We start from the raw sequence: 23481 nt of genomic DNA, 5'->3' as shown, positions 1-23481 counted from the left end.
CATCACTAGCACACGCACACATTGACAGATCAAAAATGGTCACGCATTTTCGGTTTGTCAGGTGGTCTATACGACAGTGTATATTATATCTATGACACACCACACCACAGACTATTTTCAAAAACATGTTTAGCCATAGACTATAGATATGTGACAGCAAATTAGCCAATCATCATCGTGTTCAGCGCAATCGCGCTTTGTTCCAACATAACCTAACAAATTTATTAGATTTGAGAAATGGCTGACGATAAAGAAGTCGAGAAAACTATCGCAGAGGACTTGGTTGTTACCAAGTACAAATTAGCGGGGCAAATAGTAAATCGTAAGTAGATTTTGATTGTTTGTATAGAATATGGGTACCTACTCTACGTTGTTGCATAAGCGTAATTTTGGCACTAAACTAACCCTGGACGCGTGTCATCGCCATGCGGATACAAATTGTCTTGTTACTATCCAGTACCCAGCAACCACCTTGCAAAATTAGATTTATTAATTGCATTGTATTTTTGTACAGGTGTTCTTGAGCAAGTTATCGCAAAATGCGTACCTGACGCATCCGCGCGAGAAATATGCGAATTTGGTGATAACTTGTTACTCGAAGAGACATCAAAGGTATTTAAGAAAGAGAAGGACTCCAAAAAAGGAATTGCATTTTCAACATGTGTCTCAGTCAACAATTGTATATGCCACTTTTCACCCATCCCAAGTGAGACTGACTACAAACTAAAGCAAGGAGATCTCGCTAAGATGTAAGTTCATTGGACGTCTAATGTCTTCTAATGCATGCCATTAAAATACTGTTTGCTGTTGTAAAAAATATTGTAGTAATATGATATTGACATAAGACAACAACAATAAAGTTATTGTTGAGTTATGCTGGAAATGTTTCAGTGACTTGGGTGCTCATATTGATGGATTCATTGCTGTGGTGGCACACACTGTGGCTGTGGGTGGTGGGGAGGTGACTGGGCGTGCAGCAGATGTTTTGCTAGCTGCTCACCTCGCCAGTGAAGCTGCCTTGAGATTGCTTAAACCGGGAAATGAAGTAAGAGGATATTTATTTATTTACAAAAGATATATTTTAGACTTATTCTATAAGCTGTCATTTTGTTTTATTTTAGTTCACTGTCCAAAAACTTTACTTAAGTGCAATGGTGTATGTAGCATTTTGTGCTATTAAATAAATTGAAACAACTATATTTTTGTAGAATTATGCAGTGACAGATGCAGTACAAAAAATCTGTACTGAGTATGGATGTAAGCCCATTGAGGGAATGCTGTCTCACCAGCTGAAACAGTTTAGGATTGATGGAGAGAAGAGTATCATACAGAATCCGTCAGAAGCACAGAGGAAGGAACATGAGAAGGCAAAGTTTGAAACATATGAAGTTTATGGGATGGATGTCCTGGTCTCTACAGGAGACGGTGTGGTAAGCAATAGTTTTTACTATCTATAATAACATTTTTTTGTAAGAATATACATAATATCATCAAATGCCCTGAATTCTTTCCAGGTTGATACTTTTTAATCCTTCTGGCAGTACTCAGGGTATAGCAAACAGTTTAACTCTTGAACTAATGTGTTATGTGCATTTTGGTTATTTATATAAGACTGACATTTAAGTTTTTCAATGTCCATATTTATACAATCATATTCTCTGTTTACAAAATTTGTACTGCATTATAAATCAAAATGTTATTTAATTTTCAGGGGCGTGAGATGGATACAAGGTGTACAATCTACAAAAAAACTGATGAAACATACCAACTGAAGCTTAAAGCTTCTAGAATGTTTTATAGTGAGGTAATACTATAATTTTACTTAATTTTTATCAAATGCCCTAAATTATTTGTAATGGTATGAATAAATTATTGATATTAATATTAATTTGGGGCAAAGTATGGTAATGTGTTTGAACCAATAGCATTTCTTATAAATTTATTGGTATAGATCATTACAACATAATGACATATTATTGTGATATAAGACATTGAAACAGATAGTGAAACAGTTGAACATTTTTAGGTTGTTAAAGATGATAATCATAATAATATTATGATATCCTTTCAGGTTCGTAACAAACATGGTACAATGCCCTTCAATCTAAGGAGTTTTGACAAAGAGACTAGTGCGAGATTAGGTGTGGTAGAATGTGTCAATCATAAACTAATTGAGCCATTCCAGGTAAATAAAACATCCATCCATCTTCAAAACATTTTTTTTTTCAATTTATACAGTTTTATGATACGAATAATAAAAACTAAGGAATCGTAACTCCCATACTATTACCATTTTAAATTTGGTTCCTTTTGATCTGTCATGTAATGTCAGCCTAGTACTGCTCAAGGTCACCTAAATATTGCAAATGTATTGAAATGTGTACCTAAGGTGCACTTTTTTGACAAGTATCGTGGAGCATATTTTTTGACAGAGTTACTTTTCCTTAGTTTTTATTACTCATAGGTTTTATGGTATTACTACTTGATTATTAAGAGCGGGCTGCCAAATTTTGCGCTGTTTTCTATTATTATTTGTATTATTCATAGCTTTATCTCAAGACTGATGTTTTTGATAATTATTCTGTCATTTGACAAGCGATGAACTAGCCCAATAGGCGCCGGCAGCCTATTCAGCAAACATCGCGTGCCTTGTTTTCTAATAAGTAATAAGTATTACGATCCCGGAAGAAGATTGACTTAAATGAAATTTAGATTTATTGAATAATTGTATATTTATCTGATACTAGAGATCGCCCAATGGTCGAAAATCGACCGTAGTTTCAACGACATTAGTACTACTATCTATATTTTGTAAAAAAATATTGACTTATTAAAAAAGAAATAACAATCGATAACAATCGAAAAAAATTAAAAAAAAAACGAAAAAAAACGAAAAAAAACGAAAAAAATCGAAATAAAATCGAAAAAAGTCGTCGTCGAATGTAAGATATTACCACCTCTTATAGAAAGACTTGGGCAAGCGTTAGCGCGATGTAGGAGACGCACGGCGCCATCTATTATGAATTTTTGGAACTAACTTAATTTGAACAAATTTACGCATTGTCACCCCCTTACAACGCTTTTTTCCTAACTAAAAAAGTAGCCTATGTCTAAAGCCTCAGGCTTTAGACTCTCTGTATACAAAATTTCATTACAATCGGTTCGGTAGTTTTGGCGTGAAAGCGAGACAGACAGACAGACAGACAGAGATACTTTCGCATTTATAATATTAGTATAGATCACTGTGCAAAATTTCTTTCACCTACATTTCCCCAGTTTTCGTCAAAAGAGATACACAGTTTTTCTCTCGCATATTAATATATAAGATTTGCCTAATGGAAAACACAATTCACTTATTTTGACTCGATAGTTATATTTTTCGAAATTATGAATCTTTCTGGGCTTTTCTACAAATATCTGTTACACTTATTGAGTTACTATCATTAAATAACTTTCACTACTACAATCACACACTTTATAAAATAATAGGTAAAGGAAAAATTTGTATTGTATTTAATTTTTAAGTAATCATTAAAAACAGTTTTGGGACTTACGACCTTTACTTTCGTGCTATAATGTTGTTACGCGATACTGTTCACTATTAGCTACAGCGCAAAGTACAATCCTCGCGGGCACGATTCATAGAATCATTATATCACGATTGGAGGATAGCGGAGTGTGTAGGCGGGGCTAGCGTGTTTTGATATTTTTGGCAGCAGGCTCTTAACTTTGTATTTGTTTTACAGGTATTGTATGAACGACCGGGTGAGTTAGTTGCCCAGTTTAAATTTACTGCATTGTTGTTGCCGAGTGGGACTCACCGTATTACTGGCCTTCCATTTGACAAGACTCAATGCAAAACTGAGCGCTCTATAAAAGATCCTGAAATTAATGTAAGTTTTCATATTTGTAATTTTAATTAAATTTATAGATTTCTAAACCTGCATTGTATTTGTATAAATTTTATCTTATCCCTGTTATCTTTCAAAGCATTCTCCATAATAGTTTGGTTTGAACAAGCACAGGGGACAGTAAAGTAATATTTTTGAGCTGATTAATTTTGTAATTTATTCGGTTTGAAATGTTACAACACTATTAAATTTTTACTGTAAATTATTGTAGAATTTACATTATCATGCTTCACAAGCAAAATCAACTTAAAAGAAATATTTAATAAGTTTTTTTTTTGAACAGGCCCTACTCAATTCCTCAGCCAAGTCTAACAAGAAGAAGAAAAAGAAATCTGGTGCTGAAGAACCAATGGAAGTGGAAACTCCAGCGTCTTAACATGCATTAAAAACTGCAATTTATGTTGATGTTGAAAGCATTTGAAATTTGATTAAACTCAGGACTAATCAAATTTATTTGGCTTCTCTCCTACTTTAGTATAATGTTTCATTTATGGACCATACCAGTTAAACCAAACTTTAGTTCTGGTAAAAAAAACTTTATTGGCAACAAAATTAAATTATTATTGGAACGCAAAATATCAAGAACCTTGTGATGTCTGAACTGCTGATGACCCATAAAGCCAATTAGTTTAATAACTTCGTGTTTTTCACATTGTTTCCAAATATTTTAAATATTTCAATGTCATTACACTTTTATGATGTATAAAATATATTTGTAAATAAATCATGACTTTCACTCAATTGTCACATACATATAACATCTTAAAACGCTGTTTGCCTGGAGCTAGAAATATAAAAATAATTAAGCATTCCTTAAATTATATATTAATCCTTACTAAAAGTGCACAAAATAGACTATGTCATTGTAAGTTTGTATTAAAATAAGTGCAATTAAGAAAGTTTAGTATTATAAAGATTATAGTTCAAATATTTACCTAAATTGATATTTTGTATATGAATGTAGTAAATATGAGGTAGCCGTAAACTTAAATCTCATTTATTTAACATTTTAATACCATTGCATAATAATTTAAGAAACCTTATTTTTATTGCTTAAAACAACTAATTCATTAAGTACTTTCAAGTGTGTGACATTGCAAATTCAAAATAAATTTAATTTCCACTATTGTGGACTGGTTTTGTATAAAATGTTATTTTATTTTTAAAATCCCTTTTGCGTTTTTTCCTAGCCTATGCTGTCCCACTGCTGGGCAAAGGCCACCCCCAAGGTCTTCCATTGTGCTCGCTCCTGCGCCACCGCTGGCCAGCCTGGCTGGTATGCATCCAAGCTGATCGCGCCATCTTTTTCTAGGCCGGCCACAGCGGCGGCGTTCATCTTCTGATGCCCACTGATGAGATCTTTGCCCAGAGCTTTTGGAATGCATGCGGCTTACTTATCCCGCCGACTCCCACTTCAGCTTTGCCGCCTTTACTCCTACGTCCTTAATTCCCGTTTTTGAGCGCGTTTTCTCTTTGTATCGAGAAGTTATCTCCTAGCATACTGCGCTCCATCGCTCTTTGGCATACCCCGAGTTGGGACTTATGCAAATATACCTAGTTGGTAGTTACACAATTTAAGTGTAGAAGTATTAAGCTAGTTACTTATCATATCATCATATCCAATGGATTAAGGGTGCGATAATATTGTGGGATATGCGTGGTGGCCACAAAGTAAGATCTTCCGACTGAGCGAGGTGGTATGCTCGGTGCCCATTGGGTGCCCACGTGATATATTTCAGCTGTCGTATTATTAATAAATACCGACGCGAGGCGCTTAGAAAACTTCGATAGCGCGATGCAGGAATGTTAGGCGAATTGTGGGTACCGCCACATTATATTTATAAGCAGTAGAATAATAAAAATATGCAAAACCAAAAATGGATTTGGTTAAAAACAATAATAAATGATTGTTTTTATTGGTATTTTGAGAACATCAGCTTCTATTTACGATTTTTCAGAGGTTCAATGATTAAAACACTTGTTTTCTATTGTCATTTTTGTATGCTATTTAGGGACTGAATTGAAGACAGTGGTTGAAGTCGATAACTAACAATTTATAACTAGGGCAATTACTCATTTTTTCCCTTATAATTTGAACAACCTTGTAATTACCTACATCATCATCTAGATCAGCTATCCCCAACCCCTGGCCCGCGGGCTGCATGCGTCCCGCCGGGACTTTATCTATGGGCTATGGCTCACGTGCTGTTAAACCATTTTGAAATTTACGCCCACCAGCAAAATAATGTAAAGTCGTTGTGAAACTTAGTAAATGTTTTCCACTTTTAAATACTTGTGGCGGCCCGTGACCCCAAGACCAAAATATTATGTTTGTGGCCCATATGAAACAAAGGTTGGAGATCACTGATCTAGATTCTGGCTATAATACACAATATAATCCACATTTTTTAACCGACTTCCAAAAAGGAGGAGGTTATATGTTCAGCTGTGGATATTTTTTTAGTTTATTATTGTTACTAACTTCATCCATTTGCCTCTTCAATTAGGAAAGTAAAAATGTTTATAACATGGTTAACATTATAATATTTGTATTTAAAAGTAATGACTAATATAATCTTTAGTTACAATACAGATTACTTTTTTCCATCACTTGATTTTGAACTTGGTTCAACTGGTTCCAAGGCAGCAGAAAGTGAATTGTATGTTTTAGTTACAGCATTTGTAGCATGATCAGGTAAGTTAATCAAAAACCTAAATGTAGCTTTAACTCCAGTATTCCAATAGTGTTTGCATAGGTAAGATACTTTATCATTTGACGGTAATGGTGGCAACTGAAAAAATACATAAAAAGGTTTAAATTTCGACAATTATTGTTACTCAAATAAAAATACTTTTATTTGGCATCTAAATTTAAAAAAGATACAGGTCAATTATAGGCATTCCTAAAACAAATCTTTAAATAGTGTTATTTTACCTCATATGGCACTTGCTTTTTCAGTTCTCCTACGTATGGTGAAACGCCTTTTTCCAGTTCATTATACAACTCGCTTGAAGTAGAACTGTCTTTCCAAACACCTTTTTCTACTGTATAATATACTGCTGTGCCCAGTATGGCAGATTTTACACCAAACCTACAAACCAAAGACGACATTAAATATTTTATTAAAAGCTTTACTCTTACGGTTCATGTGTATTATATACATACTTTAACATATTTTTTGGCTTGAAAATCGCTAAAATTATGTAATTCTAGTACACAAATTCAGTTTGAAAATTGAAGGAAGAAACACACAGATTATATTTGTAGAAACAAGTCCAACGTCATGTCATGATAAAATCAATAATATGACACTGACACTTATTTTTTTAATGGCTGTAGTTAAAAAAAACATTTGTCAGTGTCCAGTAAAGGGCGGGAAAACAAAATTCTCGTAAAAATTCAACATATTTTTTAACGTCAAAAATTAATTATTGGCACAGGTCAAAGCACGGGAGAAGGGGGGAGGAAAGAGAGGGAATTCTTATTTCCTATAGTATGTATAGATGGGTCATGGGACTTGGAAGTACCTTCCACTCCCAAAATAAATGTATGCTATATATGCTATGCAATAAAACATGGTGATATTTAAAGTAACCAAAATAAGAAATAAAACTTACAATTTATGTTTTAAATTTAGTTTTTATTTCTGTTAACTTTTTACAATAATCTTCTGGCAAACTATTTAAATTTTTTTGAATTTCACATAGTATTTGTTCTTGTTCAATATTGGAGCACAAGCTATAAAGAGTTAGAAAAATATCTTGAATAACTTTTATCAACTCTTCGTTTTTGCATGTATATAAAAGTTTCAACAGTACTGACATCATTTTGTGGTCTTTTGGAAACTTCCACACACACCAACAATATTTTATCCATTCCTTAAGGCACTGTAAAATTTTACATAAAACCTATTAAGTAATTTATATATATTTTTTACAGTATTAGGGAGATCGCAGACGGCACACGTTTTGTGTGATCGAGTCTACGGCGCACATACAGTCGGCATAAGAAAATACTAAATGTATAATGAAATGTAAGTACTATCAGAGAAGTTCATTTATAGGCCAATGGCAGACCTATGCAATTTAGAAGTGTTTTATCAAACCCAGCTAACGGATCACAAATTACATTTAATTCATTTAATCATATCATATAATTCAACCAAATTATGTTGCTCAGTCAGTTGCCTATGAATCAATCTCTTCGATAGTACATATTTTAATATGACGTAAAAATATAATACCTGTAAGGTTGAATGTAATAATATTTCAGCTACAGAATATTCAGTACAAATATCTAAACAGTCACACATAGCCACTTTGATGCCACTTCGACTAATACAATTCGTTTTGTGCATAGATATCAGGCTTTTTAAAAATCTTAGGCACTCAGATTTTCTGTACAAGTTTGACTCCATAGTTAATTGCTCAATCAACACACAATAAAGATCATCAAACTTCTTATCCTGTAAAATAAATTAATAATTGCGTTAAGTTTATTTAATGCTACAACTCCCATGCGGTCACATTCGACCGCAATAACAATATATTTCCACGAATCCATGATCGAGGGATTAAAATAATGAACTGTATATTTTTTTATTAAACCCATCAATCCCCAAGCGGCTGTCGCATAACAATTGAAAATCTATTGTGTCTGCGATACCCACGATGGAGGTGTTAAAATGGTTGCTGCAAATATAACAGACATTCCCCTGCAAGATGAGGAATGTCATTTTTTTCATAAAAAATATTTGGACATAAAAGCCAAGTCCACAGATATTAAGTCTTTAAGTACCTAACATACCTTTTCATCACATGGAAACAATTTACATAATTCCAGTAAACAGCAATGTGTAAGTTGTGTGATTTTTATTTCTTTATCATACAGTAGTTTTTTAAGAGTTCTATGTATCACCTCATAATAGTTTCCTCCTTCAAAGCTGTTGATGTCCTATAAAAAATGTGTTATTCTAAAAGATTTCATAAGCTAGGAGATTTCAATCAATAGAATATAATTATACAATCATTGATAAATTAAAATGGAGATATTATATGCATAACTAACCAGACATTCTAGAATCCGCAAACAGCATTCTAATCCATTTTGCTTATTTATGTTAACATAATCATCCATTAGTAATAGAGACAGCGGCATCACACATGAGGGCCTCATAGTTATTTGATATTTCTGAAAAATATTGTATTTTAATAAATAGATCTACAAAGTGAGTGAACTTGAAGTCAAGTAAATCTTTAAATTTATATAAATTCATGAATGAGTCATGTATTAAAAGTGTTAATTGTTCTCACCTTTATATCTTTAATTAATGTACTATATACTTCAATTTGGCCAGGATATTTTTTAAAATTATCATAGGTGAGCTTCATATGGAGCTCTTCTATACAAATATTAAATATTTCTTGACTATTGTAAATACCATCTTTATACAAAATAGAATGTAGTGATAAATTAAAGTAATTTAAAAAAATAAGGTTAATTCTCTTAGATACTTTATTGCATATGTCATCGTTCCAGGCACTTGTACTATTTAGTTCTAAATATAAGATTAACAGGTGTGCTATGATAGGACCTGCATTTTCGTTGCATAAGTCTACCGATTCTAATGCCTTTTCCAGATTATCAACATTAAGTTCTAAGGATTTGTTACGAACAACAATCTCCGGATGGTTATCACTTTCTTCATAGTCTTTATTAAGCTTTGGCAACAGACACAAATTTACGAGATATTTTATATTGTTCACTGTATCAATATCCATTGGATAGCTATGAAATGCGGCACTGTAACTTGTATAAATTTTAATATTTACTCTAGAAATCACCGTGGACGGTGGAAATCACAAATACAAATTAACTTCGTCATCTTTTTTTTTTTTTTTTTCATATAATGGCACTTTGGCTATAACCATGGCCAGTGTCGAGTATAATATTATGGCGGTAAAACAATATTCTATAATACAATTTTTTATATATTATCGTCAGGTCAGTCAGGTCTAAAGTCTAGTCAAAGTCTAAGTATAAAGTCAAGAAGTCAAGTCGGTCGATTCAGTAAAGTGGTAGGACGCTTTACTGAAACTTTTGATGGAGTTTTGGAGGGAACACAAAAGAGCACGTTTCTGGTTATTACATCACTCTCCCACACTTGTGCACGATAACGAATATTTAATGGTTAATATCCTACCAATATTACACATTAAAAACCCAGATAACACAATTTTAGGAAAATAATATAAAAACACAACATCACTCTTTCACATTCTCCCAAAAACTCTCGTCATCTTCTTTTGAGTTTTGACATATGCCATAGATTATGAATTAGTTTTTTTTAAACTTCATAGCTTGGCAAAAAAACAGTGCTTTTCTTTTATAATCTAAGTCTCATAATCATAAAGGCTAAGCTTTGTAGCCTGAATGAACTTCATACAGGCTACAAAGCTTAGCCTTTCATACTATGCCAGTCCGGCCAGTCAGCCGCCACTTCATACTATGAAGTGGCGGCCTTACCTAATACCGGCCGAGGCCCCAGGAAGCCGCGGCAGGTCCTTGCGAGGCCCTTTGGCCGTCTATCCATCGCCGCCGACACCGGGACATTACCGCTAAAAATTCCAATAAAATGCCACTTTATGACCTTTTGCTTGACGCGAAGCCCCGGGCGAATTGCCTGTTCGCAACTTCCTAAGGCCGCCACTGCCTGTATGCAGTATGAGTTGAATTAAAATATAATATAATGACTACTTAGGTTGGGTTGCACCAACTAACTTTAACTGTAACTTTTACTATATACTACTGCAAAATGTCAAATCTTTGGTTAAAAATGGACGCCTTCAAGACGCCATATTTAACCATAACCATAGAGCTTGACAAGGTTTTAAATGCACGTGGCGAAAAAAGGAACTAACGCTGTCATCATACAAAAACGCCATCTTTGACAGTTCTCCTTTACCAGCAGCGCCCCCGCCCACGTTCATTTATAACCTTGTTGGTCCAGCTGTCATCTGTCAATTTCTCCGATCAAAGTTAAGGTTAAAGTTAAATTTGCCTTATGTTGGGTTGCACCAGAGGCGTGGTTAAAGTTCAAGTTAAAGATAAAGTTATGGTTATAGTATTTTGCATTGTAGTTAAAGTTAAAGCCAAAGTTAAATTTACAGTTAAAGTTAGTTGGTCCCAAGTAGTCAGTAGTTCAGTCTTAACTATAACCATAACTTTAACTTTAACCACGCCTCTGGTGCAACCCAACCTTAGCGTCTATTTCATTCGAGTTTTTGTAATTTTCTAGAGTTCTTTTGTTCTTAAAATGTTCAGTATGAATAAATTATGAAACATTATTTAAAAAATAATTAAAATTCTTTATAGTAACAATTCCGTAAATTAATTAAAATTCGAGTGATTCTCTATTGTAACTATTCGGTAAATTCATTAAAATATCTTGCAGTTGGTCAAGTTTTTCACGTGCCGATACTCTTCTCCATAATACGGGACACTCGGTATTTTCACATTGCTGATACTGACGGTGCCCACAACATGATTGACATATCTGTAAAAAGAAAATAATACGTCATTAATTACGTATAGTCCGTCAAGAAAGTGAAGAAATTAAAAAGTGGCAACATCGTAGTGTCATTCCTTTTTTCTTAGATTGATTTTAAAGGGATGACACTACGATGTTGCCACTTTTTAATTTCTTCACTTTCTTGACAGACTATAGTACTTATACTAATTAATAATTATTTTTTTGCTTGATAATACCGTACCGTATAGCAGTATTGCAGGAGAGCCCTTGCGCGCGCGCCCCTAGCGGCGAGTGCTGCAGCTGTCTGCATGGGTGTTGACGCGCAGCTGTCGCAGAGCGCGCGCCAGCCCCGCGCGCCGCACAGCACGCATCGCCCGCGCCGCATGTACCGCGCGATGCCGCCGCCCCCGCACACTCGCTCCGACTGTGCCTCGCGGTTGCAACCGATCTCGTTCCACCTGCGCGTTGTTAGTGTAGCTTACCCTCATACTCATACTTTTATCCACGCAGTTTTTGTGTTTCGTGTGGATACGCAGCAATATATACTCAAAACATACTTTGCGGATAAGGAGCACCCCTATATTATACTCATTAAACAAACTAGTTTACTTGTCCTGAGCAGTCTATCAGCTATTTTCCGAGCCGCGCGCCTTGGCGTGAGCGCGGAGTATGATGGATCGCTCGGCTACTACGTTGTAACTTGTGTTTTGTGTAATTTAGTTGATAATTATTGTGTTAAATACGTTAGTAGGTAGCCATAGATAATGTTTGTCTTCCTTTTGTGACTCATTTATCTTTTAAAATAAGAGAACTTCTTGTATATTATCTACACAACTCGGTTACGGGTTAAAGAAAATATTTTGTCAGAATTATAAACTTTAGATGTAATGAAATAAATAAATAAAATAAAAGTACCTAATAGAATACACAGTGCACCCACCATTTAAAAACATCGAGACCCAAAAGGGAAAGACAGCGGTGAAGCGGCGGCAACAATGCGCGGGCAGCGTAGTAAGTGACGTGCGGGCGCAGGCCTCGGTCTCGCAGGAGCTCGGCGGGCGTGCGCGCCAGGCGTACCAGTGGCTCCCCCGGTGCGCCCGCGCACACCGTCCACCGCACACGCCAGCCGCTGCGCGGCGCAGCGCGCCCGTCGCGCGACACCAGCCGTCTGTCAAATTACATTTGTGAATTTGTTCTTTATACTACAGGTATGTTTATGGCAAAACAAAATCCTTTATACAGTGTGCGGCGTCACGAGTTTCCCTCGTGACGCCGAGGCTCGCTTATACATCATTCATACTGTTAGAACTTACTTGTAAACACAAGATGTTTACAATAGTAATAGTTCTAACACAACGTAAGTGTTAGAACTATTACTATTGTAAACATCTTGTGTAACCATTTTTACTGCAAATAAATGATGACTGATTACTGATACAAAAATGAAAAAAAATATGAAACGATCCGTATCTGCCTATGACTCAATGTTCCTAATACAAAATGATTACTTTGCGATCTCGTTGGGCGGGGCGGCGGCGCCGGGGCGGTACCCTGTGGGGCCGTGGTACTCGCGCGTGAACACGAGGTCGAGCGGCGCGGCGGTCTCTAGCCCCCCCAGCGCCGCTTGCACCAGCCGCTTCACGCGCGACGCGTCTCCGGTACTAAACAGCTCGCATAGCGCGCTCTGGAGCAGCTGCACAAAATCATTTATTGTATGAACACATAAGGTTGTCGTACATAATGTACCCGCCATTAGCAGACAGCAGTTATAGGATCGCCTATTTTGTACAGTTTCAAAATAAACTTCGAACAAACTTTAAATTAAAAAACCAATAAAAACAATAAAAACAATTTTCTACCTATCCATAATCAAATGGCAGGCCGCTCGAGACTAGTGTTGCTCGGCAAAAAAGGCAGAGTTCAATTTTTGAGGTCTTGAAAGGGTGTAAAGTGGGCGAAACGGGTACGTCATACGGGGCGACGACTCTTGGGAGGTCAGCGATCAAACGGTGACTGGTAATTATTATTAGTAGTAATTGTAGCACGTATGCCTGTTTATGTGGCTTTTATAACCTCGGCGCCCCTTTTGTTTGCCTTGAGCGCCCCTTTTTATCCGGCGCCCTAGGCGGTCGCCCAGCGTCATCCCCCCTAACGCCGCTACTGGATTTACCTTAACTCCAGCGGGGCATCCGTCCCTTCGCACCGTCTCTATGCCCTTGGCCTCGTATACAGGGTGTGGCTGGTCGACGCTCTCATACATATAGCCCACGTACCGCTTCTTCGTCTGAAGTATACACGGCTGGTACACCTGCACCAAATAAGTAATAAAACTTCTTAAACTTTTTGATTCTTCTGCTTATATCTTTGTCTGAATATTGGAAAAGTCACAATATGGCAGACAAAGATAAAGGACCTTGAGTTAATAACTTATACCGTATACGCTCAACGCTGCGTAAATATTGTAATTAAGTAAATTTCGGTGTTGGACGCCGCCACGCCTGGTTTTCAATAGGAGTCATTTTATGGTACCCAAATGTGTGTACAATTTTCTATACAACATTTTTAATCGATAGCCTGTTGCATGGCCGACTTACCTACACGAAGCGGCGTGGTGGTTTCGTCATGAACCCTCAATAGTAGTTACCTTCTCTAGTTTAAGCGCGACGGGCGAGGGGTTGTCGGCGGTGACGGCGTCGGCGATGTCCTGGCCGATGGCGAACGCGTCCGCGCGCGTCCCTCCCGGCACCAACACGAACATCGAGTCCGTGTCGCCGTACACCACCTAACAATAAATGTTATTTAAGCTGCGCCTCCACCGCGTCGGAATCGGAGCGTACGGTGCGGACGGAGCGTCATCTTTTTGTCAAGCGCAGAAATGACGTTCGAGTTCACGCAGTACCATAGAAATCAATACTAAGCAACATATCCGTCCGCTCCGATTCCCATCCGATGGACGTGCAACTTAAAGGTGAGATTGCACGTGGCACGCTGCAGCGTAGCTACGCGACTTGGCCAAATATTCTTTGTATGAAATTTTATGAGCTACACTTAAGCCGCACTATGTAGCAGGCAGTGGAGCTATGCGACACTAGACATCAATACTATGAAACGTAAAGCGTCGCGACGCTCAGCTGCAGCATTATGTCAGGCCTGTCTCACTTCCATACAAACGGCGCGAAATCGCCGAGATATTTACCTACTATTGTGGAAAACAACCTAATTTCAACCTTTTGCAGTGCGTTTAGCGTTCATAGTACAATAACTGTCTGCCGTCTCGCTTCAATCTGCCAGGGCTGTCAAGCGAGCGGCGGCGTGGCGGCCGGACGGCGAGCGCGCGAGTCGCTCAGCCACAGAATACAAAAGTGCCAGCCTATTGAGACTAGCCCGGTGACCGGACGCTTGCGTTTATCATACCTAAACTCGGGAGTGAAACTTCTGTACCGTAAGGTACTAATTATGTATTCTGTGATTATGTCACCTAGTGCGGTTTTGCCTTTAGCCTAAATAGCCTGTGAAAAAAATTGCGTGATTTATGGAAGTACTGTAAGAAAAAAATAATCATAGGTAGTCGGCAGACCTAAGCAATTTGGGTGAGTAATGTCAAAGCTTAACCAATAGGCAAGATCATGATTGACATAATATTTTCCTTGACTTAACCCTACTAAATGGAGTAAGTCCGCCATCCGCCTATGAACCAATTCCTATAATGTTAATGATACCTTAGCATTCCACCGTCCACTAGCCACCAACTTGATGGCCCGCTCGAGTGTCTCGCGGCCCTTAGCGACCACACTATCCCCCACCTCGACGCACGGCATGCGCCCGCTGAAGTTGGCCGCCGTGTAGCCGTACGTCACGTTTGCTATCAGCTTCAGACCTAATAAATAAATCAAAAGCACCTTTATTATACATTTTTATAGGGGTATAATTAATATTGTGGTCTTAAGGCCCTCATCATACAAGCAGTTGGTAAGCAGCTTTAGAGCAGAGCGAGCAGCAAAAATGTCGCAACACGGCGCGGCTGCGCACCGAAGACGACGCGGACATGTGGCGGTTACGCAAACGCAACGTTTTTTTAGCGAAATCTAGCGAGTTTATAAAGCACAGAACGCTGGTATCTCGCCTGGGTAGTATTCGCTGCAGCGTGCCCAATGAATGGCACTGAAGGTTTGTTTTTCATGCGAATTTAAAAAAGAAGGCTGTTATTGTAAGTTTTGTCGTTTACTCTGTGCTAGGATTTGTAAATAGAAAAATGTTTTTTTTTAATAGTTGGTAAATATTGAGTATACCACGAGGAATGTTATGGACTACATACATAGCTTTACTACGCTCAAACTTACCTAGCTGTCGTGAATGCATTGCCTTCTTGACATTTTCGTCTGTCTGCAGTTTCATTCCCTTTTTAACAGCTTGTCTTGCAGCTAGGATCCTTCGTAGCAGTGCCGGTAGAACGCCCCTCCGCACCGAAGGTTTCACAAATCCCACTCCCACCGGCGACCAATGTATGAGGCCGTTCTTGCCCAGTGCCTGTAGTTTCGCTTTAGGTATCCGCAGCTTCCAAGCGCCAAATTCGTAGGGAGCATCACTACAATTATTGTAAGAGCAGGGTAGTGGTTAACATATAAAATAAGAAGGTATTCGTATGTACATGTATGGACGATAAACAAAATTACTATTTGACATTTGTTATACTTTTATAACTATTATATTTGAATGTATAATTAAGTTGTTTACATGGCACTAAAGTTTAAACGATTCTTTAACTACTTATTTCACATGTCTAGCAATCGCCACGGCCCAGACCCCTAACTAACCCGAAATAAAGACATTAGACAGATTAAGATAAATTTTACATACCCATTGATATTCTGTACGCGACCTACACACGTTGAGAAGCAGTAGTTGTAGGCTATCATCATCGACGGGTACAGACTTTGGAAGTCTAATACGATCACTGGATCAGTGTAAAAACGAGATTCTGAAAGCAACAATTTTATTTACTTTTTAGGGTTCCGTACCCAAAGGGTAAAAACGGGACCCTATTACTGAGACTTCGATGTCTGTCCATCTGTCTGTCGGTCTCCAGGCTGTATCTCAAAAACCGCTACTGCTAGACTTTTGAAATTTTCACAGATTGTGTATTTCTGTTGCCGCTACAATAACAAATACTAAAAACAAAATAAGATTATTATGTAAGGGAGGCTCCCATACAACAAACGTCAAACATGATTCTTTTTGTTTTTTTTTGCTTGATATCAATAATCGCAACAGGTAGGGACATGAAATTTTCACAAAGTCTTTATTATATATTATGTTCTTTAATGAGCCACGCGAAGATGCGCAAGGGCACTACCTACCTTTTCTCGATTCACTTTTTCTCCTAGCTGTTCCTTTTTTACAAGAAGCTCAATACACTAAATATACCTGGTTCAAATATAAGCGGCAAGCATTCAGGCGCTCGCATGGCAGCTCTCTGTTTGACAGTTGGCGAGAGGGCCACTAGGTTCAGAGGCCTGGCCGCTCTCAGCATGAGGGATTCTACCCGAAATTGCGAACCTCGAGACAGCACCTCCCACCACTGCAGACCAAACAGCCGAGCCAGTTCTGATGTACGATCTGTGTAATAAATTACATTATTTTTACCAATTAAAAAAAAGAGGTTATCAACTTGATCGTATGTACATATAACATATTAAATAATATTTCGAGAACTGCCAAGTTTTCGTGTATGAATACAATAAAAACCGGAGATATGCAACCACAAACATAATAACATATATATATATATATATATATATATATATATATATATATATATATATATATATATATATATATATATATATATATATATATATATATATATATATATATATATATATATATATATATATATATATATATATATATATATATATATATATATATATATATATATATATGTTATTATGTTTGTGGTTGCATATCTCCGGTTTTTATTGTCTTAACATTTTAAACTTTCGCGTTGCATTATAATTAAACTTTTTAATCGGGACTTAACGCGACTTATTTAAGTAGTAATGCTACTACGAGTACAGTGAGAGTCCCCTCGTGACCACGGCCGTTGCAACACGGCCGAAATGTCGAGAAAAAGTATGTACTCGTCTTGTTGTCACAAATCCGATTTAAGTGATTCTTTAATTGTTGTACTAGATACAACTTAGGGAGTACTGCAAGTTTCATCAAAAGCCATCACGTAAACCCAAAATTGTGCCAAATTTATTATGCGACTTTTGTACAGATTAGTATGTACTTTTGTACAGATTAGTATGTACTTACTGATTATATCCAATTTTTCTAGCATTCTTAACGTGCCCGACAGTCTTGTTAGGTAGTGCTCCATGGGTATCCATCTGAACATTCTCGACTCGTGGTCCCACCATTCAGCCAACTGCGCATGATTGTAAGTCGGCACCCTCTCTTTCAATATCTCGTACATACAGTTCTCGAAACTATAGCTCGATAACGCCAACTCGTAGCGAAACAATCTCCAGACGTTGAAAGTTATTCGACCGATGACTCTCCCCTCCAGTTCTTTGTCATCGTGACGCCAACGTTTTTGCCGATTTTTGTCCGTTATTCGAGAGAGCTCCCTCACCATTTCCATTCCCAACATCTGGGACCTCTCTACGGCGTATCCCCACGAGTTCATTTCTATTTCGTACCCGCACATAATATCGGGATCATGTATTTTCACGAAGTCTACAAGTTTCTCTAGTATTTCATGTTCGGTGTTGAAATAGGATATATCGTATCTGAATGTGCATCTATCGAACTGTTTGAAGCCGTCCTTCGTGTCGGCCACGAATACTTGTGTGATGTATCTCTGAAGCGTGTGATCTGATGGGCAGTCGTTGAAGACGGTGACAAACAACGCTTTGATTTGGTCCCGCGCCGGGTCGGGGTTCAAATCTCCGCGAACATCCGTGTGAACTTCAAGAATCATGATTGTGAGAAAGTCCATCTGCAAATGTATAGATTGTAGTACTTAATTATTATTATTAATACAGAAACGATAAAGATTAATATTATTTAATTCTTGTTCTTTGTTTCTATAGTAATAACATAATGTATGTTATTCACCTCCAAAATTGGCGTACATGTGTTTCTATTAGTATTTTCACTACTACCAAAGCAAAGAAACGATCCATCGGGTTGCATAGTAACTTGCATTGTTGTATTCAAATCGTTTATATCCTGAAAACAATTAAACAAACTGTTGATTGATGCATGATTTATCACAATATGTTCAGTGAATTTAAAGTGTCTTTTGCCTACCTTTTTACTTGATTCTAGACTCAGGCTATTATTAATTTCAGTTTCGTTAAGACCTATTGCCTGGGAATTATCAATTTCTTCTACAATCTTACATTCTGTTTCATCAGTGTGAGATTTATTATCATTGGCTTCGTTCCTTTGCTCTAACCATTCTGTAACTTCAGCTGTAGTAGGTGCGCGTTTCACGGGTGTTAAAATGCAAGATCTATTACTAGCGAGTACTTGCTGTAGATCTATCGCTTTAGAATTTTCCTCGCTTATGTCATTAGTTTGTAAAAACAACAGGTGTCTCCATTCTTCAATTGTTGTAGTATTATGAACTCTTTCGAAGGGTTTTTGATCTTGTGCAAATTTACTTTTAACTTTTAATGTTACATGACCCAATTCAACTTTATCTCCGACATCTTTGTAGTTTGAGAAATGGGGTTCCGGATTCCTTGTTTTCGGAATAGAATATTTTTCTATAGTATTCAAAACATCCATTTTACTAGGAGGCTTTATTTTTGGTGTTATAACTTTCAGTGTACTCATTGTTGGAGGTTCAATTTTCATTTCTGATATACATGTATTTGAGTTTGATAGTGACATACTATGATTATAGTTACATGTATTCATCGTTGTATTTAATTCTTCTTTTACATGAACACTGTGTTTTTCGTTAGAGCTAAAATTATGGGCAATACTTTCATCCGTTAAATCAGTATCAGTTATATCAAAAATTTTTGATGTGTCATAGAAACTTTTAATACCAACTTCATTTTCATCAGGAGAAGAATCACTATCAGATAAAATATTAAAATAAGTTTTATTTATTTCTCTATTATATGGACGGGACGGACCAGCTACTGGTTCAATATTTTTAAAATTAATGTTATTTTCTATGTGTTCAAAATTTTCTAACCTATTCACTAATTTATCTTTACCTATACCTATATTCTCTTCTTTGATTTTAATTTTACTATCAGGATCTTCACTGTTATCTTTTTGTGTAATACTTTGTGCCACATGATGAAGAATGGAAATGGATTCATTACTGCATTGACTTTGTGATACACTCTTTGCCCTTATATGGCAACTGGATATACTATCAATATCGATTTCTCTGGACACATTAATTTCATCATCATCATTATCATCTATACTACTTGACCATCCATCCTCTTTATTGACTGTAATTGTTGATTCCTTCTCTTCGCATCCGCATTCCGCATTATTTACAGGGCTGGACGAAAGTTGGTCGTTTATTATTTTTTCTGTTTTGTTTTTCTTTGCTTTTGGTCGAGATAATCCAAGTTTAAATGGTCTCATTTTTCTTTTTCTTACTTTCTTTACATCTAAAGAACAACATAGTATCGTGTTTTTATTATTTTCAAAATTTAAAAAGCTTTAAAAGGATAAAAATTTTAATTTAAAACTTACGATCATCGTCGCAAGCTCCGTCCAACTGCGGTATATTTGCACCTTCCCAAAATGAATCATCCCAGGATGTCAAATCTTCACTTTCATCATTATCTTCATTACTGGAATGAATGAACTGAAAGTTCTTTAGATTATTTAGATAATATTAATAGCTATGAATTGCAAGCAGGTATGCTATTAGATATTATAAGTTACTGTCACTCTTACCCTCTTTCCAATACAATGGTGTCATCATTGTAGATATGTGAATATTCAACATCATCTAACTCCTCATCAGATTCTTCTCTCCTCTGTGTTCCCATTATACTGTCATCCTCAATGGGTCTTTCATCTAGGTGTTGCAGCATGTCAACGAGTTCTAAATCTTCATTGTCCACTACAAACAAAAGCTTAGCTCAATACATAATATCCAACAAAAAAATAGTGTACTTAGTGCTTACATATTGTAAAGTCTCTCTCTGAGTATTATAAAGTCTTTACTTTGAATATGAGGTAATACTTACATAATATTTGACTGTATTGTAATGAAAAGCTACTGTTCAATGCAATGTCTTCATCTACTACTGTATTATCTAATGATTCAGAGGTATTATGCGATTGATTAATAATTCTCTTAGGAAATGAAGGTGTGACTGAAGAATTAAGCATATGCTCGCTAACATGTGTGCTGATATCAGTGGCATTTAATATCTGAGAGCCTTCCTGTGTTTCAGCTGGATAATGTACAATGTCAGTAGCTATAGTATCAGTATCCAATATTTCTACAGGTTTCTCTATCAACTGGGATATCTTGAGATTGAATAAACTTTCGTGTTTATAGTGAGAGTCTGTTTCCTCACTTTTTAATCTTCCCTGAGATAATGATTTGGACGCCATCGACACATTCAATTGTTTACGTCTTTCTGATTCCTGCTTCCATACTTCTTCCAGGCCAGGGTTTTCTATGCCTTCCCCATTTCCTACCCTTTGACGGTTGATGATATGTGAAGCAACACAGTCTGCTTCATAGTAGCAAACACTTTCTGGTTTCAGACCTAGGGTTTCTGGACTTAAAATATCATCACTTTTTTGAGACATGCCATCCTTTCGGAATATTACCTGATGCAAATCAATGCTACTCATTCCAAAGAGATTAAAATCTATGAAAAATTGTAATGTGAAATTTAGATGGGACTCATGAGGCTGCAACACCTGGCCAGATATTGCACCATTGCTGCAGAGTTCAACTGCTTGTTTTATAAGACCAGGATTATACAAAAATATTTTTAAAAATAAATGTTCTTTATCATGAAATCCATAGAATGGCCTGCAAAAAGTAGAAAAATAATATAATATTATTAAAACATCATATGCATTGCATACATATAATTGCTTAGAATTTAATAAGGTTTAATATCAGTTACTTTTACTTACAATCCTTTGACTAGAGATATTTTATACACATGCTGAGTAACAGAAGTAGCTTGTTTCATAGCAATATTAATAGCTTTGTCCAAGCTTGCGGCAATCTAAAATAAAAACAGAAAACAATATTTTTTATATTGGTTGGGTTTCAAGTTTCAACTGCCTTGCTATCATGGTGAGATAAAGCCTGGTGAAATATTGATATGACTTAACTTTGTAATCTTCTACTCTGCAATAGGTTCATGAATGGGCAAATACTAAAAAATAAAAATATTATACATAGAAAAAATTTGATATCACCAAAATCATACCTGATAAAGTAACCGGGGTTCTGGGTTTGGAGTTGGACATGGTAAATAAAAATATGGAAAAACTCCGTGGATATGTAAGCATGCCTTTTTTCCATCTGGTGTTGATCCAAATACTCGTAGCACAGGTACCTGATGACATTAATACAAATACTGTAGGTTTCTTACTATACTATCATTTTAAATAAGTTTTGAAGAATAATTTAAGATAATACTTAGTAAAAACTAGAATTTAATTGTTCAAATTACCTGCTTTATATCAGACCCTCGAAATTCAGAGTAAATTACATCAAGCCCCGGTACAGGTTTGGTGGTATAATGATCGCATACAACTACGCGTACAGAAAACTTTGGGTTTGTATCAGTGAAATTGGTTGGTGATTCTGAAATTATCACAATAAATAATTATTATAGTTAAGAAATATTATGAAATATTTTGCAAAATTTTGTTAAGAATTATAAAGTAAAACAACTTAAAATTACCTTCAGTTATTGAAGTCATTTTACAGTATTCTTAGGGAGACAACTGGGGAAATAAATACAGAAACTCAATCATTTCGTGAGTTTCGATTTGTGACTTCCTTAGCCAAAACTAACTGAAAATGTACGGAAAGCTAGAAAGGCCCATGAGATGACATTATTCAGCTATAAACGTATAGGTGTTATAATATAATATACTTTTGGTTATTATGAAAACAGACGTTTAAAATATAATTATATTAATACAGGAACCAGCGCGCAAGTTTTGTTTATATTTTCTTCAAGTTTCAAATGACATATTTTGACAGCATTCTGACAAGTGACAGCCATCTGAGATGTTTTTTTTTTTACTTTTTATGGTGATTCAGCTTTTTGAGTAGAGAAATAAATAATAGCTTACTGCTTAACTCAATACTGTGGTAACCTGTTTTTATCATAAACTTATACGGCCTTTAGACTCGCGCTTCGTACCTCGCCTCGTGGCTCGCCTCGTCCCTCGTGCGAGGCTGGTGTTAATCGATGGTTATTATGTTGCCTCATGCCTGTTTACACTCGCGTGCCGAGTTCAGTCGTCTTTGAGCTAGCAACAATGGAGGACGTCAAAATTTTAGCAGCAACAAGTTTGTGCGTACTGGGCTTATACTGCTACGTCACTAATTTCAATAAAAGGAAGCTAACTTTTTGACTGTTCTTGTCAATGATATTCTATGTTACTTTTAGAAACTCATTGGTTCTTGTGACATTTATGTTTAGGGTCCCAAATTATTCGTTCTTTTTGAAATAGTTCTATGAACTTAAATGTTTCGTCTTGCGACCAATCCATTATTTGACGACCTCTGTGGCTCAGTGGGTGGGCTGTCGCCTGTCGGTAGCTCAAGCCGGGGGTCGCGGGTTCGAATCCCGCCGACGGAACAAAAAGTTTTCAATGTTCCTGGGTCATGGTTGTGTATTAAATATGTGTATCATATAATAAAAATCTTAAATATATGTATAGTATAAAAGTATTAAATATATTTCCGTTGTCTGGTACCCGTAACGCAGGTCCTTCAGGTACTTAGCACGGGGCCAGACTGACGTGGTGTAAAGCGTCCACAGGCCCGGATCTACGTT

The 23481-nt window shown here is 36.4% G+C and overlaps 4 protein-coding genes across 4 annotated transcripts; 1 reads left to right on the top strand and 3 right to left on the bottom strand.

Moving 5' to 3' along the window:
• The first annotated feature begins 173 nt into the window (after nucleotides 1–173).
• On the top strand, nucleotides 174–4362 carry LOC121727473 (proliferation-associated protein 2G4). The gene is made up of 8 exons (XM_042115350.1): nucleotides 174–322; nucleotides 515–749; nucleotides 892–1045; nucleotides 1209–1430; nucleotides 1712–1804; nucleotides 2072–2185; nucleotides 3747–3893; nucleotides 4195–4362. Exons 1-8 carry the CDS (start codon nucleotides 238–240, stop codon nucleotides 4285–4287), a joined length of 1143 nt encoding a protein of 380 aa, XP_041971284.1. The 5' UTR covers nucleotides 174–237; the 3' UTR covers nucleotides 4288–4362.
• Nucleotides 4363–6437: 2075 nt separating this feature from the next.
• LOC121727474 (MICOS complex subunit MIC13 homolog QIL1) lies at nucleotides 6438–7178 on the bottom strand. The gene is made up of 3 exons (XM_042115351.1): nucleotides 7078–7178; nucleotides 6847–7003; nucleotides 6438–6703 (listed from the first exon to the last, which is right to left on the bottom strand). The coding sequence occupies exons 1-3, from the start codon at nucleotides 7083–7085 to the stop codon at nucleotides 6506–6508; spliced, it is 363 nt and encodes a 120-aa protein (XP_041971285.1). The 5' UTR covers nucleotides 7086–7178; the 3' UTR covers nucleotides 6438–6505.
• A 375-nt stretch (nucleotides 7179–7553) lies between these two features.
• LOC121727091 lies at nucleotides 7554–9792 on the bottom strand (the record flags this gene model as incomplete). The annotated part of the gene is made up of 5 exons (XM_042114767.1): nucleotides 9225–9792; nucleotides 8980–9102; nucleotides 8719–8865; nucleotides 8156–8377; nucleotides 7554–7799 (listed from the first exon to the last, which is right to left on the bottom strand). Coding segments are annotated over exons 1-5 (1206 nt in total), but the record flags the coding sequence as incomplete, so codon positions are not given.
• A 1492-nt stretch (nucleotides 9793–11284) lies between these two features.
• On the bottom strand, nucleotides 11285–22587 carry LOC121727471 (DNA polymerase zeta catalytic subunit). The gene is made up of 20 exons (XM_042115348.1): nucleotides 22375–22587; nucleotides 22141–22274; nucleotides 21895–22023; nucleotides 21593–21687; nucleotides 20683–21485; nucleotides 20387–20555; nucleotides 20180–20280; nucleotides 18761–20094; nucleotides 18566–18679; nucleotides 17762–18446; nucleotides 16868–17059; nucleotides 16301–16421; nucleotides 15784–16028; nucleotides 15163–15320; nucleotides 14088–14225; nucleotides 13614–13751; nucleotides 12952–13136; nucleotides 12384–12611; nucleotides 11685–11901; nucleotides 11285–11467 (listed from the first exon to the last, which is right to left on the bottom strand). Exons 1-20 carry the CDS (start codon nucleotides 22391–22393, stop codon nucleotides 11306–11308), a joined length of 5367 nt encoding a protein of 1788 aa, XP_041971282.1. The 5' UTR covers nucleotides 22394–22587; the 3' UTR covers nucleotides 11285–11305.
• Nucleotides 22588–23481: the final 894 nt, after the last annotated feature.

Source organism: Aricia agestis, chromosome 5, assembly GCF_905147365.1.
Source record: "Aricia agestis chromosome 5, ilAriAges1.1, whole genome shotgun sequence".
Classification (NCBI taxonomy): domain Eukaryota; kingdom Metazoa; phylum Arthropoda; class Insecta; order Lepidoptera; family Lycaenidae; genus Aricia; species Aricia agestis.
This window is presented reverse-complemented; position numbering and strand designations above follow the sequence as displayed.

Excerpts from the sequence above, each read along its gene's own strand:
- LOC121727471 (XM_042115348.1), bottom strand. Across the intron at positions 20,556-20,682 it reads ACAATACAGTCAAATATTAT|TGGACAATGAAGATTTAGAA; the intron begins GTAAGTATTACC and ends TTTTGTTTGTAG. Across the intron at positions 20,095-20,179 it reads CGGAGCTTGCGACGATGATC|ATGTAAAGAAAGTAAGAAAA; the intron begins GTAAGTTTTAAA and ends GTTGTTCTTTAG.
- LOC121727473 (XM_042115350.1), top strand. The coding sequence starts at position 238 with ATGGCTGACGATAAAGAAGTCGAGAAAACTATCGCAGAGGACTTGGTT. Across the intron at positions 1,046-1,208 it reads TGCTTAAACCGGGAAATGAA|AATTATGCAGTGACAGATGC; the intron begins GTAAGAGGATAT and ends ATATTTTTGTAG. Across the intron at positions 1,431-1,711 it reads TCTCTACAGGAGACGGTGTG|GGGCGTGAGATGGATACAAG; the intron begins GTAAGCAATAGT and ends TTTAATTTTCAG.
- LOC121727474 (XM_042115351.1), bottom strand. Across the intron at positions 6,704-6,846 it reads AAAAGCAAGTGCCATATGAG|TTGCCACCATTACCGTCAAA; the intron begins GTAAAATAACAC and ends GTATTTTTTCAG.